This window comes from Stigmatopora argus, chromosome 10 (genome assembly GCF_051989625.1).
Source record: "Stigmatopora argus isolate UIUO_Sarg chromosome 10, RoL_Sarg_1.0, whole genome shotgun sequence".
Lineage (NCBI taxonomy): Eukaryota > Metazoa > Chordata > Actinopteri > Syngnathiformes > Syngnathidae > Stigmatopora > Stigmatopora argus.
In genome coordinates this window covers 219,922-242,073 of record NC_135396.1, presented here as the reverse complement: position 1 = coordinate 242,073, position 22,152 = coordinate 219,922, and the positions used below count along the sequence as shown (strand labels likewise).

The following is a 22,152-nucleotide window of genomic DNA, read 5'->3' as shown; positions in this document are numbered from 1 at the left end:
AAGGGAAATATGGAAAACAGACTGAATGACGGGGGGGGGGGCACTCCAGGACCGGACTTGACCTGATGTATAGTAAGTATTTTTTTTTTTTTTTAAAGTCCATGAAGTAGTAGTAGTAGTTTCTGACTTAGTTGTACTCTTTGCCTGCGAGGCCTTAAAAGACCACTAGAGGGAAGTAAAACGTCCAGTGGAACCCCACGCTAACGTTCCATTTTTTTTCCTTCCCGAAATTGTTTGCCCAAATATAGTTGCTAAATAGCTTGCGTGTTTGTTTCCCACCTGGACAATCAAGGCCTTCCCATCGGTCAGTGGAGCCTTAGAAAAACACTTTATTATCATAACAAGCCATTTTCTATGTACAGGCATAAAAATGCACAATGACTCCCAATCAGAATCATCAGTCGTACACATTGGGAGCAAAAAGCAGTCCATTTGGACTCTCGTTGGCTGACAAATACCTCTTACAAAATCAATAAATAACAAGAAAAACATTGATTACATAATCCAGTGAAGAAGCATTTCTTTTTTTTAACTCCTTGATGCCTGAATTTCTGTATCAAAAATACTATAGCCACTAGCATTACATTCATTCATTTTCTGTTCCACTTATGCTCTCATTGTAATAAATTACATTTTTTTAAATTGGATATAAATTGAAAAATACAACAAAAATGGAAGGATCCTAAATTTTTACAATATTTCTAAAAATAGAACCATAATATATATTTTTTAAACTAAAAACTGCGATTGGCTGGGAACCAGATCAATGGATTATAAAAACAACTAAATGACAGAAAAACTTTTTTTTTACAATATACAAATTGAATAAGACGGATCATTGATTTTATTTTTTCAATTTGAGTCCTCGGTCAATAATTGTAATCAAGGAGTTAAAAAAACAAAAAACCAAGAGAAATGACTTTTCTTTGAAAGATTTAAAATATAAAGAAGTAAATTTTCACCGTAAACAAAAAAAAAGGACTGGAACATTCAAGTAAAACAGGATTAGGTTAAAAATGTTAAAAATACAAAGGAAAAAAAAGGATACTCGACTCCGGTAACCAAAGCTGGCAAACAAAAATCTTCCACTCGTAGCTAGGGGCAAGTTAGCATACAGTTAGCCTAGCATGCATGGTTTTGGGATGTGGGAGGAAACCGGAGCACCTGGAGAAAAGAGGCGGCCGGGATCGGCGGCGGCGCCGCTTTTTTTTTAGTCGGGCGAGGACGCTCCCGGCTGTTCTCGTCGCAACCAGACGCCGGCCACGTCCCCCCCGCCGTCCAGGGACAGGGCGGCCAGCGAGGCCCCCGGCTGGATATCTGTCTCCTGGGGGTCCTCGTAGCCCCGGAGGTCAAACTGCTCCTCCAGCCAGCGGTCCGTGTCCGACGGGCCACGGCGCCCCGTTTCCGAGGCCGGCGGCGGAGGCGGCGGGGGCGGGTCGGCGTCGCCGGCCTCCGCTTCCGAGGGAGACGGCGTGTCGGGCTCGCCGTCCAGGACCACGTCGGTGTCGATGGTGAGGCGGTTGCGGACCAGCTTCCGCCGACCCAAAGTTCGGCTCGGCGCCGAGGCTGAAACGGGGGAAACGGCGTTGGTGGCTTTTTTTTTAAACTTTAGATTGGTTTTTGTTTTGGGCTCGTGGGCTCACCCGCTCGGTTGATGATGGGGCGAGCCCCCTTGAGGGCGCACAGACGCTTGCCCCCGAAGGGCACGTACCGCTGGCTGAGCGGCAGACTCTCCGTCTTCAGCAGCCGGCGCCGCTGCTTCTCGCGGACGGCGTTCTGGAGCGTCTTCACAAAGTCTTTTCTGCTTTCCGGGCAACTGACCAAACAAATCAATCCCGCAAAAAAAAAAACATGAACCCGTGTCGATGGATTCTATGGCTAAGATCAAAAGACCTGGATCGGGCCCCTCCCACTCCAAATGCATCGGAGCTCCGGTCCCGCCCACCTCTTTGTTGTTATTTGGCGCCCCACAAAAAAAGCCAGTTCCGAATTGCTCCTCACCTACAACACAGCTGGAAGGCAATCTCCGGCCGGCCTTCCGATTCCGACTTGGCGTGGACGATCTCGCAGGCGGACGCGCCTTCGCCGTCTGAGGGGGAAAAAAAACAAAAAGTCGGTCTTTCGGTAGCTCGCCGGGGCGGCCGGCCGGCGCCACGTCGGCGGGACTCACCCGCGTCGGGCAGCGGCCTGACTTGCAGGGAGTCCGTGGGAATCATGTGACGATAGCGGAAGGGGGCGTTCTCCTCCGAAGACGACGACGACGTTCGGTGGGAGCCGCCCTCAAAGTCAAAATAGATCAATCAATAAATATCAAAGAATATAATCTCGTCATCATTTTGAACTTTTCTTTCCTTGTCACTCACCATTTTCTTCTTCTGTTTGCAGCCGTCCTTGCAGACCAGCACCAGAGCCGTTTTGAAGACTAGAAGAGAGAGGAAGCGCCCGGAGATGTGGCTACGCAGAAGCGGCGTAAAGACGGAAGCAAGCGGACTGCCGTACCGAAAGCGGCCACTTGGGGCTCCTTCTTCCACTTTCCCAAGGACGCGGGCGGATTGATCCAGGAAACGCTGGCGTGGAGAAGCAGGTCGCCCATCGACAAGTCACCCACCTGGAAATCAAGGTATTGAAATGAAGGCCAAAGCGGCTGGCTTCTATCTCGAGCCGAGGCGGCCATCTTGGCCAGGTTGATTTGAGAAAACGGACAACGACGACGGTGTACGTGCGTACCTACCTCCTTTTTGTCCCCGCTCTGCTCGGCGATGAGCTGGTCGAAGACGGCGCCAAACTCTTCGTGGATTTTCTGCATCTCGTTAATGTGGCTGGCCACTTTGTTCATGGCCTTGGTGGCCACTGGAAACAAAGACGGACGGACGGACGGACGGACACTTGAAACCGGTCGGAACCCAAAGACTTAGCCACGAGTTCTCACCGTCCAGGTGGTAGTGCTCCTCGCTGTCCGGGTCGGTGAGCGAGTAGAGCTCCCTGAGCAGCAGCGGGTATTTGAGCACCCTCTGGATGGGCTTGATGAGGTAGGACTCCAGCGTGGACGAATGCTGACGCTTGGGGTTGCGCTCGTCCAGGAAGGCCTTGAAGTCGGGGTCGCTTTTGGCTGCGCCCGCCGCGGCAAAAGGATGAGCGTGAGGCGGGACCGTTGAAACGCTGGCCACGTCGATGGCGCGCTGGGCCTCGAGGCTACCGTTAAACGGACGACGACGACCTTGAAGCTCACCTTTGACCAGGACCTTGGGGACTTTGGTGTGGCCGGCGCAGAAGGCGCTGTAGATCTTGAAGCGGTCGGCGTAGTAGAGGAAGGAGCCGCCCAGGGAGAAGAGGATCTTCTGAGTGCGGCCAACGGACACGGACACGTCAGGCCACGTGCGTCCTCCGTCAATCTAGTGGATTTAGACTTACTTTAAACTGCTCCACTCTCTCCAGCTTGTCCAGATCGGGAACCAGCCGGGTGCCGTCCTCCAGAGTCTTGAGGAACTCCACCTGGAAGTCCACCATTTCGGGAAGGTTCCCAAAGAGAACGTCCAGCTGGAAGCACACCAGAAAGCCAGCTTCATGGAAATACTTCATTTGATGACATTTTTTTGTTTTGTTTGGAACTCGTCGACGCCGCTCGCCGTGTCTATACTTCCATGACGTGACTCGTGGACACGTTGCTATGAGACAAACTGTTCAAGCAAATCCCCTCTGACGCAAGATGGCCGCCAGTCACTTACACCGCCTTTAAATGCCAATTGTTAGTTGGAGAGTTTTGCTCCGGAGCCACTTTATTTATTTATTTTTGCCGCTCAACTTTCAGGACGCAGAGCGAGCGGTTGGCGCGACAGATGGCGCAGTGTACGTCCGAGTAGCGCGCGCGGCGAGTGTGGAAACACGCCGTCCTCTTCTGCTTTCTGGATGGCGGGGCCCTCTCGTCCAGGCATAAAAGCCCGCCACCGCCACCGCCACCGTTACGTAAGCCAGCCGCTTGGATTCGCTCCAAGGCCGCGGGAGTGAGTGAGTGAGTGGGTGAGTGGGTGAGCGAACGGACAAAACAAACGAACGAGCGAGCGAGCGAGCGAGTGGGCAGGTGAGCGCGTTGCCCACCTCGTCCTGCGTGAGAAAGCTCTCTTTCTGCAGCGGGCTTAAATAACGTCCAATCAGGCAGTTCAGGTCCTGGAAAATACAACAAGAACACAAAGACATTGATTGTGCGTGACGCAAAAAAAAGGGCAACTTTTGGGAAAGGCCACCGACTTTGACGTAGATGCGCTCCGTCTCCACCAGCTCGCCGATGACCTTGCGCAGCTTGTCGGCGTCCGACAGCTGGCGGAGCGCGGGGGGGAACGGCCAGTCGGGGCTGGAAGGCGACGACGACGACAACGAAGATGCGCGCTCCGCCGGCTTGGCGTCGTGGAGGCTGCGGCAGAAGGACGCCACTTGTTCCGTATTCTGAAAGGAAAAAAAAACATACCAAACTGCTCGGAACGTGCCATCAAATCTACATATTCTACTTTTCATCTGGAGAATAGGAATCAAAGCTAGAGGCCACAATAAGTCCGTTGGCTAACTTCTAACACGTTAGCGACGAGATGGGAAGCCCGAAAACTAGCGTCGCTGGCACGGAAGAAGGAGTACGAGATCGTGTTTGGATGGAACGGCTTTGGGAAAGTCAGCTGTCGGCGGCGTTGTCACGCCGGGCCCCCAAATGGCATGGGCGGCGCGCAGGCGCCGGGGGGCTGGCCCGTTTCTATAGCGACCCCCTTCTCACGCCGATGATTTGGATGACAGCCGAAAGAGAGGAGGCCATGACGGCGGCGTCCGTAGGAGGAAAACACCCGAGGAGGAGAAAGAAGAAAAACAAACAAACAAAACACAGCCATCTTGGTAGGGGCAAAGTCAAGGCAAAGATATTCAAAGGAAGTCACAACCATCTTATTTTGCATCTGCCGTGGACGGCACAGCACGTCCAATCCATTTGAAGTACATTGGTCCCCCCGTCTCCCGCGTGAAATGGATTGGACGGCCATCTTGGTAGGGTCAAACGCTTTGACGTGGAAAGGGAGACATCTCATTTCTCAATCGAGATGATTCGATCTATTATTCAGCCGTCGCCTGTTCGCCCGCGGCCATCTTTTCCGCTTCAAATGTGTCAGACGTTTACTGGAAGTCAACTCATTTCAGTTCACGTCGGAGAAACGTCGGGCATGGCCCGCCGTGGGCCCAGGGTTAGAGTCGGGGCTCCCGGAATCTAACCCGGCTGACTTTGGACATGCGAGGCGGATGTGCTCTTCTTTTCACTTTTGCACTTCTACATCAAAAAAGTTGTCATTTAGCCTTTTCTCCCTTCCACTTCCAGAAAAAAAAATAGCGATTTTCACTGATGAAGTGGACCGCCTGGCCTCGACGACGGCCGCAAAAACGGCGAGAAAGACAAGAAGCGCGCTCACCAGATGAAGCATGTCAAAGAGCGAGTCGCACGAGCGCTTCCTGGGCCCACTCCACTTCAGGGAGGACATGGCGGGACTGGACCGGACCGGACCAGACCGGACCCAAGCCAAGCCAAGCCAAGCCGAGGCGATCCGCTTCGCTCGGCTCCGCGCGAGGAAGATGCTGGCGGCGAGCGAGAAGGGAGAGGAGGAGGAGGAGGAGGAGGAGGGGGAGGAGGAGGGGGAGGGGCTTCCCTACGAGGGTGGGAGGGAAGGCCTGGGCCAATAGCCACTTTAGGAGAGATGCGCAGGAAGGGCTATCTCCTGATCCGGATATCCAATCCGGTCCGGTCCAAATGGACGGCTCTCGAACATGAGCATTCAAAGCCTCTCCTCCTTAAATAGCTATTTTACTTCACGGACAGTTTGCGTCCATTCTGCTCACCAATGACTTTCCGTCAATTTGGGGTGCCAGAACCAGAACCAGAACCAGAACCAGGAAAAAAAACTCAACATCCTCGCGGTCGTCTGGGCCTTCCGCCGGCATTTTTCTAACCTGTCCGCAATGGTCAGACGTTTCCAAGACGTCGGAGTCGTCGTCCAAGCTGTCGTCGGAACTTTCCAGCAGGAGGCCCACGCCGTCGTCCAGGATCTCCTCTGAAATAGACGCAGGTCGGTCACTCGAAATCTCCGGATGGCACGTCTAGCGGCGTGACGGACCCTGGCTCTGGGAGAAGATGTCCGTGCAGAGGTGGTCCTGGGCGCGCCGCGGCGGCAGGAAGCAGAGCTGGCGGCGCTCCAGCGGGGGCAGCGCGCTCACCCTCAACGTCAGCGACGGCAGCGAGAAGGCCGCCTTCAGGTGGGAAAAATCCAGGCCGCGGGCCTCCTTCCCGTTCAGCTCCAGGATCTCGTCGCCGGCGTTCAGACCTGCCGGCGAGGGACGCCTTGCCTTATTTTCATGCTAACAATGCAGCAAGTGGACCAAGTGACGGACAGACAGAGGGACAGACCTTTGGCGAAGGCGAGTCCGCCCGCCCGCACGTCGGTGACGTAAAGCTGCTGCACTCCATCCTCCTCCACCACCGAGATGGAGAAACCTGGAGGAGGACGACGAAGAGCCCTTAAGACAAAGATAGCATCCACGGCGGCTTGGAGCTTTCTTACCGTAGCCGATCACGCAGGACTGGTCCCGGTCAAACTGGAGCACTTGGCTTATTTTGGGGCACAGCTCCACTTCTTTGTAAAGCTGCCGTGCGAGGAAACGAATGGAGAAAATGTGGCTTTTCTCAAATGTCCAAAAGTCCACCGACGGCTGCCGTAAGCTAAATTAGTAGAAGAAGCGGCCACGGCCAGAAAGCCCAGACCACGTACCAGGTCGCAGACGTCCTCCTCCGGTTTGGGGATGTAGAACTGCACTCTGTTGTCGATCAGGAATTTGAGTCGAATGTAGTGCTTGGTGGGATCCAGCTCGTGAGCCTACCCCCCCCCCCCCCCCAAAAAGAAAAGGCATTTGCTCACAGGTCATCCTTGCACCGTCAATTGAAAAAGAAGCTCGTGGCTAGTTTATGGCTAGCGTCCATTCCGGTCAATGGCGAGTCGGCGACGGCTTCCCGGTTGCCTTTCCGTCATTGGGGTCTCCCACCCCACCTTGCAGAGACTCTCCAGCAGGCACAGCGCCGACTCTCCGGGTCGGACGCCGGTCAGCACGGGCCGGTCGTCGGGCAAACACACCCAGGAGGGGGCCAGGCCAGGCCGCTCGGGCACCCACGTCTCACCCTTCCCGTCTCCGCCGCCGCCGCCGTCCTCGGGCTGCCGGGGGAGGGAGAAGCCTGAAGGGGTGGGGCCTCCATCGGCGCCACCCCCCCACCACTTTCTTTCCTTACTTGCTGGCCCTTGGCGGGAATCCCCTCGCTGCTCTTTCCGGCGAGCTCGTCCCCGTCGGCGAAAACCTGCCAAATGCCACATTAGCACATTAGCACCCCCACCCTCCTCAAAATGGGAGGTTGAAAGCCATGATTTCCAAATACGTTGCGATACTGAAAAATGGCTTAAGCCAAGAAGAAGACCTGCTGGATGCTGGGGCGAGCCCCGCCCCCGTGGACTCCGCCCTTCTTTTTGGACGCCGCGTCCAGACCCCAAAGCGAAGAGAAGCGGCTTTTGCGCTTGCTGTAGGAACGCCACGCCACCGCCACGTGCGCCCGCCGCCTGGCGCCGCCGCTGCCGCTCTCCACGCGAGCCGCCACCTGGCGACGATGACAAGGGTTCAGCCCGGATCTCCGGTCGGGGCCCCCTTCGCCGGCCTCGGCCACCTCACCAGCGCGTGGAAGGACGAGACGGAGAAGATCCCCAGGCGTCCCATGGCCAGCTTGGTGGGGCGCGAGGCGAAGGCCAGCAGGCGCTTGGGGTTGGGCAGCTCGCCGCCCTGCAGGCTGGCCAGGTAACAGCGGAAGCGGAACAGGTCCACGTGGAAGCGCTCCAGGTTCTGCTCCCACAGGAAGATCTGCGCAAAGAGCGGAGGCCGGCTCAGAAGGGAGGCCGGCCCAAACGGGAGGGCCGCTCCTTTGGCGCTCGCACCGGCCCCGACGTACCTGATCCAGAATGGTCTTCCTCTTCTTGGCGTCGGTGACGGCGGCCAGCTGCATCTCGCCCATCTTCTTCATCTTCTCGTCCACATCGATCCTGCGCTCCAGCTTCTTGATCTCGGCGCGCAACAGGCGCGGTGTGTCCTCGCGCCAGTGATGGCGGGCGGCGGTGGCGGCGGCGCACGCCGAGTGGAGGGCCGTGATCCAGTTCTCCAACTCCGTCTGGCTGCACGTCTGCCCACGAGACGGATGGGAAAATCAACGGACAATCCACGTGGCCGCTCACGTGACACGCCAACGCGCACCGCCCACCACTTGGTTTGGACGCCACGCGATCGGGGGTCGCGCCAGAACTCTGACCTGGAAGAGGAAGGCGTCTCCCAGCGAGTTGCTGAGGCAGAAGACAAAGTCTTTCTTGGGATGCTCGGGAAGGGCCTGCGCCATGCCGTTCTCGGCCCAGACGGCGCGCTTGGGGACGCTGCCCGCGTCGATGCCCGAGCCGCCGTCCGTCTCGTACAAGTAGAGAGTGCAACCTGAGGTGGAAGAAAAGACAGACATTCCTTTAAAATGGCCTAAGTTCACGTTGCCGCTCTGTTTTGGAACGTGAACTCTTGCTGGCCCAAACCTTTGAGGGACACCCAGTAGCTCTTCCACTTGCGTCTGGCGGCCGACTCCACCTTCTTGTTCTTCTTGCGGACCAGAAAGTTCTTGACGGCCAGGCGGCCCGCCTTGCGCACCGTGCCCCGCGTAGTAGGGGTGGCGGTGGGCGGTGGCTGCGAGCTGCGCTTTTCCGTCCGGCGGGAGATCATCTCCAGCTCTCGCCGGAGGTTCTCGTAGCCGTCGTCGTCGCGATTATCCTCGTCGGCCGCCTCCTCCCGCCAGGAGCTCGTCTCCAGCTCTCGGAGGAAGTTCTCGTAGATGCCCCGGCGGCCCCCGGCGTCGTCCTCGCCCGCCGACGACGAGGAGGTCGACGTGACCTCGTGGCGGCGAGGCTCGGCCTCCTCCGTCGCCCCGTCCGCGTCCTCGCCGGCGGCGATGTCCTGCGACCACAGCCGACGGGTGAAGTACTCTCGGGACAAAAAGAGTACTTTTAGCACGGCGTGACGGACGAGACGTCTCGGGCCGGACGTTGACGAGGGCCCGCCGGGCCGACGGCCCCCGCGGGGAACCATGGCGACGACGGGCCCTCGACAAAAATGGCCGGGCCGCCCCCGACAGACGTGAACCGATCCCACGCCGCCGAGTTCCATTCAGGACGGGGCTTTTAAAGCGGGGCTCCGCGGGGGGTCCGGCCCGGCGGAGCGCACCATTTTTAGCGCGACGCTCTTCCGCGGGCCTCTGCTCGTTAGCATGACAAAAGGCTCGGCCGAGCGCCCGCGCCGGCCTGCCCTGGCATCTTTCCTCGGACGGACTCTTAATCTCATTGCGCGGCGGCTTATACGCGCGAGGAAACTCATCTTGGCCAACATTTTCGCCAAAGTTGGAGAAAACAAAGCGCCCGCCCTAAAGCGATTTTCCCGAAAATAAAAGGACCTTTTCCGTTTTGCTTCCAATTGGAAAAAGAGGAGGAGCTGACCTGGATGGTGCACGCCCTCCTGCCCCGCATGCCCACGGGTCTGCGCCAGCCCTCCGAGAGGCAGCGCGAGCGTCGGCAGGGCAGCGTGAAGGCTCCGTAGGCGGCGCCCTCCCCCTCGCCGTGGGTCCGCGGCTCGTCGTCCAAGGAGTCGGCGCCGGCCGGCGCCTCCCCCGGCGGGCTCGAACCCGAGCCCAAAGGGTGGGCGCGGCGGAAGGGCTCCGGGGAGTTGGGGGCCAGGGAGCGTGGTACGCTGGGGGTGCTGCTGGAGCGCGGGATGCTGGGAGTGCTGCTGGAACGCGTGCTGGCCTCCGAGTTCCCGCGCTCGGCTTTCCCCGACGAGGCGCGCCGCGCTCGACGATCGGGGAGGCGGAGAGAGCGAGAGACGCGCTTGCGCGACAGGTAGCCGTCCGCGGCCGAGACGGCGCCGTCTCCGTGCCGGCTCTCAGCGTTTCCCATGGTTCAGCCGCTAAAAGACAAGCGGCGGTAATCTGTCCTCAGAAGCGCTAAACTGTTTGCTTTGCATTGCTAGCCTCCCGCGAGCTTGGGTGGCCTCCAGGCGGCCATCTTGGTACAGGCATCCCAAAATGAAGTCAGAGCTAACTTATTTGAACTCTTTTGTCAGACGGAAGGCGGTTTGATTACCTGGCGGATTGACGCCACGTCTCCGTCACGTGGCTCATCTGTGGAACTTCATCCAAGTGTGCCTCCTCAAATCCATCATCACAGAACACAGCTACGTACCACCGCCTCCGATTGGCTGGGAATAAAAAGGGAGTGAAATGAGCACTATTTTCTGCCCTACAAAATGATGTCAATGTCTTTTGTTTTTGTTTAGTGATGGAGTTTGGTCGGCCACTTGAAATACTGCAGCCGGCCGGATGTGGCCCACGGGCCATCGCTTTGGCACCGACCGGCGTCCTGAGCAAGGGGGCCGCCGCGTGTAGAGGGGGGCGTTTGGTAAACTACTGCTGACCCCGTATTTTTCCTCTTCTCTCTCTCTCTCTCTCTTTTGTGACACCCTCCCTCTCCCTTTATTTTGCTCGCTCATCACCTCTCGCCGACCGCAGCGTTGAACGCTCGATGTCCGAGGACGGACGAACGTTCTTTTGAAGCGGCTTATTGGGTCCGACATTGAGCCGAGGACAAAGGATGAGCAAAAATGGCCACCTCCTCTATCTCCATCTCTTTACTACAATGATACTACAATTAGCCACAAGGGACTGTGCAACAGTTGGCAAAGGCCACGCCTCTTTTTCAACCATTTGTCCCCACAAATCTCCCATTTCAGTCAATAATACCCCCGCCGCCAGATGGCGAATCCGCTAACCTCCACTGCCGTCCCTTCCATCGCCAATCTGTCCTGGGGTTAGGGTTACTCATTGCTGTTTACTCATTGCACGCCACGGACGGCGCTAGACGTCCAATTCAGTTGAAGTGGGAAGATGGCAGGGAAGGGGTGAATGTGTTCATCCCTTTAAATGTTTTGGACATGTAGCGCTGATGAAGTCGTGAGAAAGTCCTTTTGATTGACGGCAGAAGCCGCCGCCCGATTGGACGCCCGGCACCGTCGTCGAAGGCACTGAAAGCGTTCCGTGTAAATTCAGGCATCCGGGGCTGGAAAAGAAAGAGTCGCAAGGCGCTCAACAGATTTCCATGACTATGAGGACACCAGACCAGCACCGCGGGAGGGGGCGGGGCTTAGGAGCAACACAATGCTGGCTTTTTTTTCTTTTTCTAAAGCAACACCCCAACGCACCCCAGGAGATTTTGCCTTGACTTTGAGCAGTTTGCATGCGGGGAAGGGAGGCTGGGAGGGGCTTATGGAAAGAGTTCCCCCCTCCGCCTTGGAAGGAATGCGCATCGCCCAATCTCTCTCTCTCCCTCCCTCCCTCCCTCTCTCGTCTGCCGTCTAATTGCCCAGCTCATGCCATCGTATTGACACTGTAAACAGGCCGGCCAAGAAAGGGGTGAGCCCCCCATTTTATTTGGGACGCGCCGCACCCGAGTTAGGCCCGACGTATCGGCCAAGCTGGAGAAAATATGAATCGCCATCAGCTCATTTTCAGTCACTTTATTCTTCATTTTGGGGCACTGACGGTTCACTTCCTGTTGATTTCCAGCTCACTTCCTGCACATTTTTGGGTCAATGTTGTTGGCGAACTGGGAGTGGCTTCCAGCCCAAATGCCACTGAGCAACTGGCAGCTAAACTAGCATTCATGGACAAATTGATTTTCAAATTGGTCATCTTTTTCCACAATCAATAAATTGAAAAATTGTCCAAATCCCCCCCAAAAATTCATGAACAGAAAAAAAAATCAACTTTTTCTACAGGGCGAGTTTGACTTTTCGCAAAGTGATGCGCGAGTGGGCCACGAGACGTCGGCGGGGTCAAACGCCGTCTAACATTCCTGAGTGCGTGGTGATGCTCAAGGGACATAATGGCCACCATGCACAAATACAGAATGCCTACATGGGCCCACTCGCTGGATTCCTACCGCCCATTTTGCGTACTGCTATTGTAGTACAGCCAACTGTTAGCGCCAAAGAAAAAAAGCATTTACTTTTGCCAAAATCTGACCATCTTAAAGACCAAGTGAAATTGAACTGATTACAACAAAAGTGTAATAACATGAACAGGCAGAAAGTGATTGGGAAGGTCCCAAAATGAACTTGACGGGAGCCAAACTCGACAGAAGGTGACCCGTAAATGCCCCCCAGGTGAATAGAATAGACATAGAATTCAGCTTTATTGCTGTGACAAACTGTTAGGAAATTGAACCCTGAAAATATATAGGAAGTCATCCAGAAATTCCCCACGAGCAGTCAAAAATGTCAATGGCAGCCAATGACTTGATCCCATTATGATGCACTAACACATTCCTCTAAGATCGAGTTGAACTGAATTCTAATGGAACTTAAAAGGCTGCCATTTTTGGACGGGGTCGGGGTCACGTGATGTCAGGTCCACAATAAACATCCACGACTTCCATGTTTTTCTACGAGCTAACGGATTTGGCCACTTGTTAGCTAAAGAAGCTTCCTTCGGGGGCACTCTCGATTATATTTTGTGATCGGCACCCAAGACACGGTGAGACCTTCAATGACTCTGCAAAAAAAAAGCCGCAACAATTTCACGCCAGCAAAACAAGCGAGCTCCTTTATGCCTTTATTTAGCATTGACGTCACGGCATATCTCCACGATGCAAAAAAATGCACCCCCCCCAGATTGTTTATTTTATTTTTTCAATGACTAAACGACGCATTTTCATCTTTCAACTTAGCGCTCGAACGTACAGCCGCGCGCAGGTGATTTGTTATTTCTCCGTGCCGCACTTCCGGCGTGCCGAGCCGCGACGTACGTGCACGTACCTGCCTGACGTCCATCGGCGTCCGCAAGGACACCCCGAAAAACGGTCTTGCCGTGCTCTAAGCGTGTAAATTCCACGCACGACCGCCGGCTAAGAGGTGCGGGGGGAGGAGCCACGGGATGGGGAGGAGGGGCGTCCCTCGGCGATGCGGCCAATCGGAAGAGAGCCGACGCTGACATTGATGGGGGACACATAACCAATTGGATGAAGCTTGGGCCGAAGAGAGGCGACTTTTCCCGTGCCGTTTGCTGCCATTAACGTCGAGAGACGTCCAATCCGTTTGACCGACGAGGGGTGAACGAACGAGAAAACTAACAGGGCACCTGTAAATGGAATTGTAAAAAAAATGGCCACAAATGTGGAACCAGTTGAAAAATGTCAGGTCATTAAATACAAGTGGAAGCGGAACCTTTCTGCGACGAGTGGATGTTTCCTAGCCGACCACCATTCAGTCGGACCCGCTACTGCTGTTTACATCACAACGTGGAGTGAAAACCCCGCGTGAAATGCCATTTTAATAAACGTCTTGTATTCAGTTATTTAGGTGGTTTTTCACTTTGAAAAATGGTTAAAAAGCGCGTTAACGAGGAGGCGTCGAAGCCCGGCGTGGAGGCCAAGAAGGCAAAAATGAGCAGCGAGTTGAACGGGACACATTTTAAAAGCTTGCTCAGGGAGCCCACTTCTGCCTTCAAAGGTAATAAGCTCGACTCGAAAGAACATTTAAGAGGGCAGACAAATATGTTTTTCTTCTATTTTTGACAGCGCTCGGGACCTTCGTGGCGTTGGCCAAGAAGCTTCCGTCCCCTGAGCTCTACGACGTGGTGGAAGGTTACGTTAAAATCTCCATGGAATGTGCCGAAATATTCCACTTGCTGCTGCAAGGAGAAAAGCAAGCGGACCAAGAGGTTCCTTCTTCCTTCTTCATCTTCTACTCTAATGTGTAGTAGTCCTACAATACACTGACCTTTAAAAACTTTCAATTGAGAAATACAGTTCAAAAGTAAGGTAAAAACAGAACTAGAAAATGTCCAAAATAAGGGAGGATTATATATATTTTTAACTCAGTTCATTTATTTTTAATGAGGTTCCCATTTATTTTGAATTCTACGCGTTTCATAATTTCCCAAAAATATTTGCGTTTTTTTATTTATGTTGATGTATTTTTCAAATGAATGCTCTATTTTGTATGCCTCAAATTGCCACAAAATGAGCAGGACGTTTGAAAAATCATCAGAAAGCCATCAAAACAACATGATGTCCATTGGCCCCGCCCCCTCAAACGGATCATTCGGGTTAGGCCGTCAATGGCAGCCCATAAGTTTAGCGAGTGCTCCCACAAACCTCCCCAATGGCCAAGTGAACGTCCCGTATTTGAATTTGTTTGTGCAGGTGGTGCTGATTTTTGCCAGTCTGGAGGCCATTCTCTTGAGGACCGCCAGCGACCTATCCCACTTCAGCGCGGTGGGCAACACCATCGTCAAAAAGATCCTTTCCGGCCACGTGAAGCTCGTCCAAAGCTGCTTCCATTCGGAAAATTACAGGTAGGCCCACGATAAACTCGGGGAGGCCAATTGAAATTGAACCGTGGTGATAGCCGCCGAAGGTTGGCGCTAGGCCCCGCCCCCATCGCCGCCAAACACTGATTGTCGTCCAATAGGCTGGTCCGCCAATGCCTGAACCTACTGTCCGCTTCGACGTCGCAAGGCCCCGAAGCCGCCCGGGAGGTCCTGGCTCACGTTCACGTCAATAAATCGGTTTCTAGGCTGGCGAGGTGGAGAGATTGGAAGGTAAGTGCACGCTTGGGCCACTGGATGGCGCCCTTCATTTCCAGGCCGAAAAATCCATTCACGTAGGAAGAGTAGCTCAAAAACAAAGTGTGCAAGTGTAAGCCATCCATGGCACTGAAAGAGTCAGGATGAGGTTTCTCGCCGTCCGCGGTCCGGCGCTCACCTTCTTGTCGTCCTCGCTCTGGCCAGGGGAAAGACGATGTCCGCATGGCCTTCATCCAGTTTGCGCTGTCCTTTTTGGTGTCCGGGGACCACAACACCGTCGCCCACGTCCTGGAGATAAAAGGTAATTTAAGAGAAGTGGAATGGGCGGCGCCCGTTGGAGCACGTCTGCCGTTTGTGTCGCCGCCGCAGAACTTCTGCCCGAGATTCTCGGCACGGGGCTGAAGGAGGACAGGATGTCGCTGGTCAATCTCATCTTGTCTACGCTCAAGTCCAGGGTGAGTGAGTCCGCCTTCTCCTCTTGTCACCGTGCTGACCTTTTCAAATGCGTGGCGTGTGCAGAGCTGCCCCAAAATAAAAGGAAAGAACTGAAATGAAATAAAGAACTCTTTCCATTACGTCATCAAAATCAACAGGAATTGACCCGTAATGGCAAATGCAAATTCACTCCGAATTCCCTATAATAAATAGAAACTGCCCTAAAGTCGGCACGTGATTATCGTATTTAACGTTCCGTTGGATCTATGTCGGCAGGTGTTGTTAAACAAGGGCATCAGCAAAACGCAGAAAGTGCGTTTTTTCACCGCCGCCTTGTTGGCCAACATCGCCTCGCTCTACAAGTGGAGGGGCATCGCCGACGCCACCGCCGCCGCGGGGGAGGGCGGCGACGATGACCGCGTGAGTTTCTGACCGTGGCGCCCAAAGAGAAAAAGCCCCGCCCCGCGTTGACTCGGGAGTCGCGTGCGTCCCTTGTCGGGAAGGTGGCGGAGGAAGACTCGGGTCTGGCGGCGGTGCGGGAGATGGCGCACGCCTTCCTGATGGACGTGTGCTGCTCCCGGAAGCACGGCATCAGCTTCCACGACGCCAGTTTCGGCACGGCCGGCAGGTGAGGGGCGGTCCGGCGGGCTCGTTGGGTCGGTCCGGCGGCGAGGACGGCGGTGGTGGCCAACGAACGCGGTCTTTGCCTTTAGGGCCGGCAACATCGTGCTGCTCCAGTTCCTGGTGGGTCTGAAGCAGGCGGCGGAAGACCCCCTGGTTGGTGCTCTGGTGGTGGGCGCCCTCCGAGCCAGCCCCGACGTGCTGGCGCGCTACTTCAAGGAGACCAACTGCTCCTACTCGCCCCGCCTCAAGAACGCTTGGCGGGACAACGTCCACCTCCTCAAGAAGGTAAAAAGAAGCCACGCCAAATGAGCCAAACTTCCGTTGATGTCTGTGGCAGCCGATGCTTTAGAACTGTGGAAATGTTCTGTATCTCAAAAATGGAGGGAGCCAGAGCCCAAAAAAAAGGTGTACGGCTGCAAAATATGGCCTCTTAATTTGACGCCACGTCGATGTGGCTTTTTCATTTTTCAGATCTACGAAGCTCAGCCGGAGATCGGCGTCCTTTTCCAAAGGAACGAGCCGCTTCCCACGCCCCGCCTGCTGGCCGCCATCGCCGTGATCTCGCTGCCGCCCGTCTGCAACAAGGCCTTCTTCACGCAGGGCCTCAACGTAAGCAATGGTCGTGGGGTGTGTCGGGCGCCGCCATGGAAGCTAAGCGGGCGAGGCTCCTTTTGACCGTCGACGGCGTGGGCCCGCTCCAGTTCGCCAACACGGCCGTGCAGCTGACGACCTTCACCGCCATGAGCTTCATCCTGAAGAAAGCCCTGGACAACATGACCTTCCTCTCCAAGCGGCGCTCGGACGCGTACGCGCCGGAGGTCGTGGCCGACCTGCTGCAGCAGTACAGAGAGATGCTAAGCAAGGTTTGCCAAACGCCAGCCTGATTTGTTCTCTCTCTCTCTCTCTTTCGTTTTTACTGAAATGGCGTTTCTGTTGCTAGATTTTGCCAGATATGACCCTCATCGTGTCCAAGTGGCAGTCGCTCAGCAAAAAGGACAAAATGGAAGGACAGCGGACCGCCAAGAACACCCAACGTCAAGAGGACCAATCCACTCTATTAGGTAGCGGCCGTTGGCGCAAAAAACGAGGCCTTGAGCGACGGGTCGCTGGCCACCCGTCCTCCGTTTCGGAGGTTTTCCATCCACTTCCTGTTCGTTGGTGTCCCGCAGCCGGCGAGAGCCCCGAGGCGGTCCTGCTGAAAGTGGCCATCCTCCAGGCCATTCGCCTCTACCAACAAGTGGTGCCCCACTTGGTCGCTCAGTGCAAATTTGACTTTAGCAAACTCCTCAAAGGTACTCCAAGGTTCCTTTTTTTTTTTTTTAATTTATTTTGTAATTCCCCCGGAGAAACTCGGAGTGTCTGTTTTCCAAAGGGATGGTCTTGGAGGCCGACGCCGACGTGGCTTCTGTCATTCACCATCAGATGTTACAATTGGCCTTGGAACTTCCCGCCAGCAAGTTCTCCTGGGTTCGTCTTCAGGTGGGAAGGAAGCGTTTGCCCGGCTGCGTTCGTCCGCCGTCGCCGTCGCCGTGCCTTCTCGGTCGGAACGGATGCGCGTCTTTCCGCAGGACGCTCCGGGGGCCAAAGAGAAGTCGGTTCTCTACCTGCTCCTCAAGATGTTTGCCGGGAGCCGCGACGGCCGGCTGAAGGCTTCCACCGGGATGCTCGTTATCAAAGTGAGGAACTCTCTTGCTTATTTGGAATGAAGCTTTGGGGGAGGAAAAAAAAACAAAATCTGGACATTTTCAGCTCTTAGCAAAGCTCTAAAGCGGGACCTAAAAACGTCTCTTTCAGGTGTTAAAGGACAACGGCGCCTTTGACTACACTTGGGCAGAACTCCAACTGTGGTTGGACCATTTGGACCGCGTGGACGCCGACCAGCGGGAGACGGTCATCGAGTTTTTGGAAAAAGTCAGGGCGGCCGGCCGAGCGTACGCGTCGACGCCGACACCGCCTCCGCCGCCTCACGAATGTCATTTGACTCGATTTGGGCAGGTGCTGACGAAAGCGGCGTGCCAGTCGCACGCCTACACGGATCGAGTGGCCGGCTGGGTGCAGGAGGCGGCCTACCGACGGGCCGGCCTCGGCGGCCAGGAGGCTTGCGACGACGCCGCCGTCTCTCATCTTGACGGTAAAATGAGTTCCAACGTCTTGTCGCCCAGTGAAGCTAAAAAAAAATGGTCCAAATTTAAAAAAAAAACAACTCCTCTTTTCGCTGTCCGTCAGATGCTTTGGATAGGCCGGAGGTCATCGCGGAGGGCGGCGAAGGCGGCGCCAATGAGTCGGAGCCGCCGCCGCTTAGCGAGGACCTCTTGCTCCAGACGTTCCCTTTCAGCGTGGCCGTGCCCGCCGCTCTGGAGGCCCGCAACAATCTTCTTGTAGACAAAGGTTGGATTGATTTTTAACTTAAACCTTCAAAATGGAAGAATCCACATTTGCCCAAATTGCCTCGAAATGAGCAGCAAGTGACCCAAAATGAGCTCAATGGTTGCTAATGACAATGATGCTACACAATTGACATGATAGCAGGTAGCAGAGCATAGTATTCTGGACTCCAAGTCATTCTGGAAAAGCCCTAATGGTGAAACAAAATCCTAAACTGGCCTCCTTTGGCCCCACCCACTAAAAAGTCCCCAAATCCGAAAATCCCGCCCGCTTGCGCTCGCATGCTATTTGAAGGCGCGCTATCGTCCAGGAGCGGCGTCGGAGTACGTGTCGGGCGTCCTGTGCGACATCCTGCACGGCCAGCGCGACCCGCTGCCGCTTTGCCTCGCCCTGCTGCAGTCGGACAAAGAGCTGGCGTCCTCCCCGTCGCCCGCCGCCGCCGCCCACCACTCGGTGGCGCGCCTCCACCGCTACTACTCGACGTGGCTGCCGCCTCAGAGTGGGGAGCCGCTGGTCAGTCGCTCTTTTCCCTGTCGCGCGTCGTTCCCAAAGTTGACGGCGCTATTCTATCGTTTGGCAGTTCCCGTCGTCGGGACGCCCAGCGGACAAAGCGCCAAAGACGTCCTTCGCCGCCTTGATGAAAGCCGCCCACGTGGACGGACTGACCGACGTCCCGCGGGAGGACTTTGCGGCCAAAGCGGAGGTGGCCGCGGCCTCCTCGTCCATGGCCGAACACCTGCTCTCCGTCAAGCAGGTCTTACTCTACGTCCAATGGACGGTGGACAATTTCGACACGGTGAGTGGACTTCCCAAAGTGTCAAACTGACAAACTCGTCTCCTAGAACACAAGTCATGAAATGTCATCACCTCTTCTGTTTATGTTACAAACACGTGATAATAATCCCCCACTTTTTTCTTGAGTTATCAAGATCACCAGCGCATTTTTTACCTCATTAGCACACAATGTTGGTTTCGTATCACTTTGAGTGAATTTAAGGATGCTTGCTTTTTTTTCTTCTTTCTTTTCCCATTCCGGGTCCACGTTGCTCATGGACTTGTATTTTCTTCCACCCAGTTTTCTTCCCAAAACACGGGCTCGGACATCTTGAAGTCCCTGATGGGAATCCTCCGAGATTTGGTGGTCAAGCTTCGAGACTGGCCGGCGCCCCCCGAGCCCGAAGAGGAGAACGGCCCCGACGGATCCGACCTCTTCCTGGACGCCAGCCGATTGTGCGCCGCGCAGGCTGCCGACAAAGAAGAGGTGAGGTGGAAATGACACGAGTGAACTCTTTTGGCGAGATAGCCGCCCGTTTCCCGGGAATATTCACCAGGAGACGCCCGCCCGTTTATGCGAAACGGGACCGAAAGGCACCGAAGGTCGGCCAAAATGTCCATTTCCGCTGGTCCTTTTAGACGTTCCTGTCGGCGCTGGACTGGATTTTCAAGCACCCGTGTTTGGAGCAGTGGTACCTGGCTTCGGAGCGGGGCTCGCCGCCACCGCCGCCGCACTCCCTGAGCGCCGCCCACTCGGAGCGCCTGTGCGCCCGGCTCGCCGACGACATCACGGACCTTTTGGAGACCTGCGCCCCGGCCCTGCGGCGGGCGGGTCGCGCCGGGCTCTTGGCCCCTTACGCCGACGCGGCGGCAAGAGCCTTCCGCGCCGAGCTGTCGGAGACGCGAGTCCCCGTCCGACGCGGCGCGGCCCTGCGCGCCCTCCTGGCCCTGCGCTCCCCGGGCGGGGACGCGGCGTCGGCATTGACCGCGCTCCCGCGGGAGAGACTCGTCGCCGCCTCGGGCCAGCTCACCGTCTACGGCCGGGCCGCCGTCGAGATTCTGGCCCACGAGCGGGACGACGAAGGTAGGCCCGTCGCCGGCCGTGACGCCTTTTTAAGGGGCTCCCTCGTCGGTCCACACATGGTGGCTCTACGGAAGACAGAGCCTGGTCAAAAATGGACTCCCCTCCGGCGACAGGCTCGGGCGACGGCGGAGACGGCGGCGCGGTCCCGTCCAAGGCCGGCCTGGACGGCCTGGGCGCCCTGCTGCTGTCCTGCTCCGACCCGGCGCCCGAGGCCCTCCTCCTCCGGACGCTGAGCGCCGAGCCGTGGTGCGCCCGGCTGCTGGACGGCGACGTGCTGGAGCGCTGCCTGCGCGACCCCCCGCGGTGCTCCCTGGCCGTGGCCGAGCCGCTGGTGAGCCGCTGCCCCGCCCAGCGCCTCCGCTTCCAGACCTGGTGCCTGGTCCCCGGGAACGGCCGCAAGATGGCCAGGGACGCCCACGTCTACCTCCCGCTCGTCCGGGCGTACCTGCTGGCGGCGAGGGAAGACGATCCCGCCCTGCCCCGAGACGGTACGTCCAGAAAAGCGCCGAGCCGTCGGTCGTCGTTCAACGGAGCGGACGGCGATGACTTTTGGGACCACGTTTTTGCAGTGCGAGAGGAGGTCGCGGAGGTCCTGAAGGAGAATTTCCTGGCCCGGCTGATCGGCTCTTGCCTCGGAGACGCGGCGGAAGACGAGACGGCGCTGGAAACGCTGGCTCTTCTGCTCCGGCTTTCCGCCAGCGTCCGAGAAATGGCCGACTTGACGGAGCGCCTGCCGGACGTCCTCCGGAAGGCGGGCACTTTTCACAGGTCCGTCCTCTTGCAAAATTCTAAAGTGCCAGGAAAGAAAGGGCGTAAAGCCACGCGAGACTCGGATTGGGAAAAAAAATCTCGTTACGCGTCGTAGGGAAAAGCCGGCGTGTTTTGGTCGTCCGGAGATTCAACGACGTCGGTCTTTCTCAGGTGGCAGCTGGCCGACGTGGTGGCGGAGAAGCTCGCCGGCCGTCCGGTGGAGGAAGCCGCGTGGCGGAGGAGGGTGACGGCGTCCGCACTCAAGCGCCCCATGGCTCGTCACCCCGACGACGACGCCGCCAGCCGCGCCGTCCTGGAAAGACTGCAGAGACTGGTGGTGGGTGGAGCGCCCTGCCTGCCGTCCGCGCCTTTTGCCCTTGGCTTCTTTTTCAAGACCTCCCCCTTTTTTTCCCGCGCAGACGTCCGGCGATGACGTCGACGCCGCCGACTGGAACGCTTTCGTCAAAAACGGACTCAAGTGAGCGACGCTCGCGCCGGCGTTTTTTGCGTTATTTGCAAAGGTCCGGCGCCAACGACCGTTGCGGCCGCTTGCCCGCCCGCGCAGGTACCGCTACCGAGACGAGTGTTTCCTCGACACCCTGGCCGGCCTTTTGGACGCCACGTACCCGGCGGGAGCCCCCACCCCCGCCCCCTCCGGCCTGATCCCCCTAAGCGCCGTCCACGCCATGACCGTCGCCCACTCCTTCTTCTTGCCCACCATGCTGGAGGCCGAGCACCGGCAAGCCAAAGGTGCGCCAATGGAGGAAAATGACATGAAATACAAATGAAGGAGAAAAGAAATGGAATTTGATTCCATATATTTGTATTGGTTCCCAGAAGCCCTGGTGCGTCTGCTGCTCCGACTGGTGCGGAAATGCCCATCCGTGTGCCACGCCAACCATTTCCTGGTCCTCTTGGGAGCTTACGGCGCCACGCTGAGCCACGCGGGTAAGAGCGCCAAAAAGCGCCTTGCCTTTGGCTCTGGGCGGCCAACCAAGGCGTCTCCTCCCCTCTCCTCCCAGATCAGACCCTGCTCCTGCTGCTCCGGGAATACGAGAACAACAAAGTTAGCCTTCTCCGATTCCAGTGAGTTGTCGGTCGGTGGAGACTAAGCGGCTAAACGGAGAATTTCCGGGACGCTAAATGTGATTTTTCTTTTGGAACGGCAGGTCCCTGGCGTGGGGCCCCGCGGCCGTGGAGCAGCACAAAACCAGGAAGAGCTTGGGCTCTTCTCTCTGGAAGCAGAGCAGCCCCGACGACCTCCTGGCCTTGTTGAACGCCGACAAGATGCTTCGGAGCGTCGCGCAATATCCTCAGCATCGCAAGATTATCCCCAAGGTCAGTCCCGGTCCCCCTTTTTTTTTTCTATCAATAGAATATCTTG

The 22,152-nt window shown here is 56.4% G+C and overlaps 2 protein-coding genes across 3 annotated transcripts in view; one reads left to right on the top strand and one right to left on the bottom strand.

The window, feature by feature from the left end:
• Nucleotides 1–305: 305 nt before the first annotated feature.
• On the bottom strand, nt 306–13,089 carry LOC144083159 (rho guanine nucleotide exchange factor TIAM1-like). Of its 2 annotated transcripts, XM_077610710.1 has the most exons (27): nt 12,946–13,089; nt 10,218–10,332; nt 9,576–10,041; nt 8,625–9,039; nt 8,360–8,532; nt 8,006–8,233; nt 7,732–7,917; nt 7,484–7,660; nt 7,301–7,366; nt 7,065–7,226; nt 6,789–6,893; nt 6,582–6,663; nt 6,428–6,514; nt 6,138–6,344; nt 5,974–6,074; nt 4,246–4,440; nt 4,096–4,164; nt 3,412–3,537; nt 3,230–3,338; nt 2,930–3,109; nt 2,732–2,850; nt 2,500–2,608; nt 2,364–2,422; nt 2,171–2,279; nt 2,002–2,089; nt 1,644–1,816; nt 306–1,566 (listed from the first exon to the last, which is right to left on the bottom strand). In XM_077610710.1, the coding sequence occupies exons 3-27, from the start codon at nt 10,029–10,031 to the stop codon at nt 1,211–1,213; spliced, it is 4,137 nt and encodes a 1,378-aa protein (XP_077466836.1). In that variant the 5' UTR covers nt 10,032–10,041; nt 10,218–10,332; nt 12,946–13,089; the 3' UTR covers nt 306–1,210. The 2 variants fall into 2 exon arrangements, with proteins under 2 accessions (XP_077466836.1, XP_077466837.1); XM_077610711.1 differs by lacking the exons at nt 5,974–6,074; nt 6,138–6,344; nt 6,428–6,514; ... (10 more) ...; nt 10,218–10,332; nt 12,946–13,089 and adding an exon at nt 5,439–5,949.
• urb1 (URB1 ribosome biogenesis homolog) overlaps nt 5,690–22,152 on the top strand; it is a 19,388-nt gene continuing 2,925 nt past the window's right edge. The window contains exons 1-31 of the mRNA XM_077610707.1: nt 5,690–10,532; nt 10,643–13,638; nt 13,707–13,849; nt 14,334–14,485; nt 14,602–14,731; nt 14,921–15,017; nt 15,086–15,171; nt 15,428–15,571; nt 15,655–15,779; nt 15,865–16,060; nt 16,247–16,384; nt 16,477–16,638; nt 16,716–16,836; nt 16,945–17,067; nt 17,148–17,254; nt 17,344–17,451; nt 17,570–17,686; nt 17,771–17,906; nt 18,002–18,163; nt 18,471–18,673; nt 18,741–18,956; nt 19,236–19,421; nt 19,574–20,018; nt 20,132–20,506; nt 20,588–20,786; nt 20,940–21,105; nt 21,188–21,246; nt 21,334–21,518; nt 21,606–21,716; nt 21,791–21,854; nt 21,938–22,106. Of these exons, the coding sequence (XP_077466833.1) occupies nt 13,509–13,638; nt 13,707–13,849; nt 14,334–14,485; nt 14,602–14,731; nt 14,921–15,017; nt 15,086–15,171; nt 15,428–15,571; nt 15,655–15,779; nt 15,865–16,060; nt 16,247–16,384; nt 16,477–16,638; nt 16,716–16,836; nt 16,945–17,067; nt 17,148–17,254; nt 17,344–17,451; nt 17,570–17,686; nt 17,771–17,906; nt 18,002–18,163; nt 18,471–18,673; nt 18,741–18,956; nt 19,236–19,421; nt 19,574–20,018; nt 20,132–20,506; nt 20,588–20,786; nt 20,940–21,105; nt 21,188–21,246; nt 21,334–21,518; nt 21,606–21,716; nt 21,791–21,854; nt 21,938–22,106 (4,755 nt within the window). The 5' untranslated portion in view covers nt 5,690–10,532; nt 10,643–13,508. The remainder of the gene's footprint in view (nt 10,533–10,642; nt 13,639–13,706; nt 13,850–14,333; nt 14,486–14,601; nt 14,732–14,920; nt 15,018–15,085; nt 15,172–15,427; nt 15,572–15,654; nt 15,780–15,864; nt 16,061–16,246; nt 16,385–16,476; nt 16,639–16,715; nt 16,837–16,944; nt 17,068–17,147; nt 17,255–17,343; nt 17,452–17,569; nt 17,687–17,770; nt 17,907–18,001; nt 18,164–18,470; nt 18,674–18,740; nt 18,957–19,235; nt 19,422–19,573; nt 20,019–20,131; nt 20,507–20,587; nt 20,787–20,939; nt 21,106–21,187; nt 21,247–21,333; nt 21,519–21,605; nt 21,717–21,790; nt 21,855–21,937; nt 22,107–22,152) is intronic.

Coding starts and splice junctions, on each gene's coding strand:
- LOC144083159 (XM_077610710.1), bottom strand. CDS start 10,031: ATGGGAAACGCTGAGAGCCGGCACGGAGACGGCGCCGTCTCGGCCGCG. Junction 9,040..9,575: donor GGAGGGCGTGCACCATCCAG/GTCAGCTCCTCC, acceptor CTGTGGTCGCAG/GACATCGCCGCCGGCGAGGA. Junction 4,441..5,973: donor CGTCTGACCATTGCGGACAG/GTTAGAAAAATG, acceptor TTTTCCTTTCAG/AATACGGAACAAGTGGCGTC.